The sequence below is a fragment of the Eimeria acervulina genome, genomic scaffold, assembly GCF_000499425.1.
Source record: "Eimeria acervulina Houghton genomic scaffold, Eah_scaff405, whole genome shotgun sequence".
Taxonomy (NCBI): Eukaryota; Apicomplexa; class Conoidasida; order Eucoccidiorida; family Eimeriidae; genus Eimeria; species Eimeria acervulina.
The window spans coordinates 26,285-30,311 of record NW_013549829.1 but is presented as its reverse complement, the minus strand read 5'-3'; the positions used below and the strand labels follow the sequence as shown (position 1 = coordinate 30,311).

At 46.3% G+C, this 4,027-nt stretch overlaps 1 protein-coding gene across 1 annotated transcript in view; it reads right to left on the bottom strand.

Moving 5' to 3' along the window:
- Positions 1-531: 531 nt before the first annotated feature.
- The window catches only part of EAH_00037010 (zinc finger (C3HC4 RING finger) protein, putative), a gene marked incomplete at both ends in the record, with an annotated part of 7,040 nt that continues 3,544 nt past the window's right edge, over positions 532-4,027 (bottom strand). The window contains 3 exons of the mRNA XM_013395572.1: positions 532-636; positions 1,226-2,154; positions 3,821-4,027. The exon at positions 3,821-4,027 is cut by the window's right edge and continues 284 nt beyond it. Coding sequence (XP_013251026.1) covers positions 532-636; positions 1,226-2,154; positions 3,821-4,027 — 1,241 coding nt within the window. The remainder of the gene's footprint in view (positions 637-1,225; positions 2,155-3,820) is intronic.

Here is a 4,027-nt window from a genome sequence, read left to right as displayed (position 1 = left end):
TCATATGCAAACTCAAACCCCCTTGAAGAATGCCGAACAAAGCTTGAGAAGAGGGGTGGCGATGCGCTGATATACATCGGTCCAGCCACCTAAATAAAATTATCATCATAAAGACAAAGACACGCAGATATATATTATATATTATATATTATATATATTATATGTAGATGTATATGTAGATGTTTCTATATATATATATGCAGTCTAAATATACACATAAATTTAAATATATACATATAAGACACTTAAAAGGAGACACCTAAAAGGAGACACCTAAAAGGGGACACCTGAAGAGGGAAAGAGACACTTAAACGGAGACACTTAAAAAGAGACACTTGAAAGGAGACACCTGAACGGGGACAGAGACACCTAAAAGGAGATACCTAAAAGGGGGCAGAGAGGCCTAAAAAAGACACAAGGAGACAGAGACACCCAAAAGGAGACAGAGACAGCCGGAAGGAGACATTTAAAAGGAGACACATAAAAGGAGACACTTGAAAGGAGACACTCAAAGGAGACAAAGGAGACACCTTACCTAATAGAGCGAAGCATCGCCTCTTCTACGCGTTGAGGGTCTGGCGTAGTAGTAGCAATGACGTCGTCTAACTGCATTATTATATCACTCCCTATTTCGTTCTAAGTACACCACAGCACACGCAAACACTCGCACACAATGCTGCTGCTGCTGCTGCTGCTGCTGTTGTACTCGCTGCTGTTGCTTCTGCTCTTGCTGCCATTGGTGCTGCCGCTGCTGTTGCGGCTACTGCTGCTGCTGCTGCAGCTGCTGCTGCAACAATTGCTGCAGCAGCACATCTAGACGAGCCCCAAAGGGAAGAGGCAAGGAGACAGAAGGAAGCAGCGAGAGGTAGAAGAGACAAACAAAAGCAAAAAGAAACAAAGAAGGAGACACTTCAGAATAAGAAGCCCCAGGCCCCACACAGGACACATGAGAAATGCAGCAGCAGCAGCAGCAGCAAAAGGAGACAGACAAACTGAGGAGACAGCAAATGATAGCCCTACAGCAAAATCAGCAGCAGACAAAGAGACGAACAAACAAACAAACAAACAGACAAAGAGACAATGATGGGAGGAAAGAGAAGCAAAAGGAGACAGCAAAAGGAGACAGCAAAAGGAGACAGCAAAAAGAGACAGGAGGAGACAGGAGGAGACAGCAAAAGGAGACAGCAGATGAAAAGGAGACAGCACGTGCATGCATTAAACAAACCTGCATATAAATAGATTCCTCAGGGGTCAGCAAAATAATTTCATCGCCCTCTGTCTCCACTGCATTCTCTTCAGAGACGCCTTCCTGCTGCTGCTGCTGCTGCTGCTGCTGCTGTTGCTGCTGCTGCTGCTGCTGCTGCTGCTGCACGCGGTTGCGTTTGTGTGTTTGTTTTTTGCTTTTAATCTTGAGTCCCTGCTGCCTTATTCTGAAGCAAACCCCTTCCTCAAAGATATCTACAAGACGGCTGAGGGAGACAATCTGAAAGCCGCCGCTGTCTGTCAGCAGATTTGCACCCCAGCCCATGAAGCGATGTAATCCTTTTGCTGCTGTTTGCATGCGCATACACCCGACTTGTCTGTACAAATGAAAAGTATTTCCTAATATCAAATTACTAAACCAACGCGGAGGCTTATAACGCCGCAGCAAAGAAAAATCTCTGCTCTTCCTGCTGCTGCTGCTGCTGTTGCTGCTGTTGCTGCTGCTGCTGCTGCTGCAGTGTTCTTGGGAAGCTGCATTTGCTTCTCTATCGGCTGTCTCTTCGGGGTTGTCGGGGCCCCACATTGAATCTACACGTACGGAAGCATCTGCTGCTTCTGCTTCTGTTTCTGCTGCAGCTGCTGCTGCAGCAGGAGTACCAGCAGCAGCAGCAGCAGCAGGAGAAGCAAAAGCTGACGCTACACCCCAGAATCCAGATAAGCGCTCCTCCTCTAGTCGCTGCAGCAGAGGTGCATGCAATCCCTTTAAAGCTCCGTTTGTACCGACCGGCATAAACAAAGGGGTATTAACAGAGCCGTGAGGAAGAGTTAAGACCCCTGCTCTTGCTCTTCTATCTTGAGCATTAACTTTAAAGTGTAGAGGCCCTGGACGAGGCCAGCGTGCTGCTGCTGCTGCTGCTGCTGCTTGCTGCTCTGCTGCTGCTGCTCGCTCCTCTGCACTCGCAGAAGCAACCACCGCAAGACCCTCTAAATTCTCATCATTGTGTGGGGCCCCACACGAAGATGCCTCAGCTGTACAGGCACCTCGTTGAGATATACGGGGGGTCTTCAACTCTGAAGAAATATCTGCATGCGAGGCAGATGTTATGACAGAGTAAGATGCGGCCCCCTCCTCCATTGTGGTGTACAGACAGAGGAGACAGCCACCGTATTTAACAACACAAATAATGCAGACTGACTGCTGCCTTTAAGAAGCAGCAGCAGCAGCAGAAGCAGCAGAAACGCCGGGTGTATAGGCAGCTCAAGCGACCCCACACGTCGCACTATCGAACCACCACCACAGATGATGCAGACTGATTGCTGCCCCGAAGAAGCAGCAGAAAATGCAAATGCAGCAACAGCAGCAGCAGAAACGGCAAGAACGTGGGGTGTATAGGCAGCTCAAGCGGCCCCACACGGGAGCGCCTCGGAGTTGCTTGTTCTGTGCTTGTTTATTAAAACAAAAAGAAAGTTTAGAGACCAAAGTAAAAGCATTTAAATAAAAAGAAAAGAAAAGAAATGCATTTAAATAAATATACATTCGTATTGTGTCCTCCTGCATGCACAGCCACACAATCGATACTTTACATAGGGTGTACGTATACCTGCTGGAGTGCTGCAGCTATAAATGTATCTAATAAATGCATTTTAAATGAAATATAACAATAAAATAAATTAAATAATTAATAAATAATATATTTAAACAACAATGATGTATGCTGTACAAAGGCTACACTCAGCTAGCTACACACAGAGAGAGCAGCCTCGCTCTAAGACAGCAGGGTGTATATACACCTCATTAATAATACTGAGGTGTACGTACACCTCAGTAATGAATAGGGTGTATGTACACCTCAGCAATAATACTGAGGCGTATGTACACCTCATTATTAGCGCTGAGGTGTATGTACACCTCAGGGATAATGCTGAGGTGTACGTACAGCTGAGTAAAGGGGTTTACTTATTTATATCTCAGCAGTGAGGTGGTGTACGTAGAGGTGGGTAATAGTGCTGAGGTGTACGTACAGATGAATAATGGGGTGTACATACACCTGAGAATATGTTGTACAGACACCGCAGAGAAGCAAGAGTTTGCTTTATTAAATGAAGATGTTTGCGTCTCTTTTCCTGTTGTATAAAATAAATAAATATTATTTATTATTATTTATTTATTATTATTCTTATTATCTATTCTCCTTGTTTACAACGAGTGAAGACAAACAAATAAACAAAGAGGGTTTATGAGTAAGCGAGCTTAATGCTAAAGACAGACAGAGAGACAGTATTGCTGCTGTCACCTTTAGTGTCTGCTGCTGTTGCTGCTGCTCTTGCTGCTGCTGTTCCTGCTGCTTCTGTTGCTGCTGCTAAAGGAGACTGCACTGGGCTCGCACGCCCTTACCTTCGCCGCCACTGCAGCAGCAGCTGGTGCTGCTCGTGCTGCTGCTGCTGCTGCTACTAGCTGCTGCTGCTGCTGCTACTACTACTACTGCTGCTGCTACCACTTCTACTGCTGCTGCTGCAGGCAGTCGCATGGAGACAAAAGAGCAAGATGATAAAAAGCAAGAAAATAAAAAGATAAAAACAAAATTTTGTTTGCTGCTGTACAACGTTAAGCGATTACTCCTGGATGATACTGCTACTGCTGCCGTTGCAGCAGCAGCAGCAGCAGCAGCTGCGGAACCTATTGCTGCTGCTTCTGCTGAACCTATTGCTGCTGCTGCTGCAAATGCTGCAGATGCAGCCGTTGATGCTATTGCAGCAGCAACAGCTGCTGCTGCTGCTGCTATGAGTGCAGCTGCAGCAGCTGATGCTACTGCATCGGCAGCTG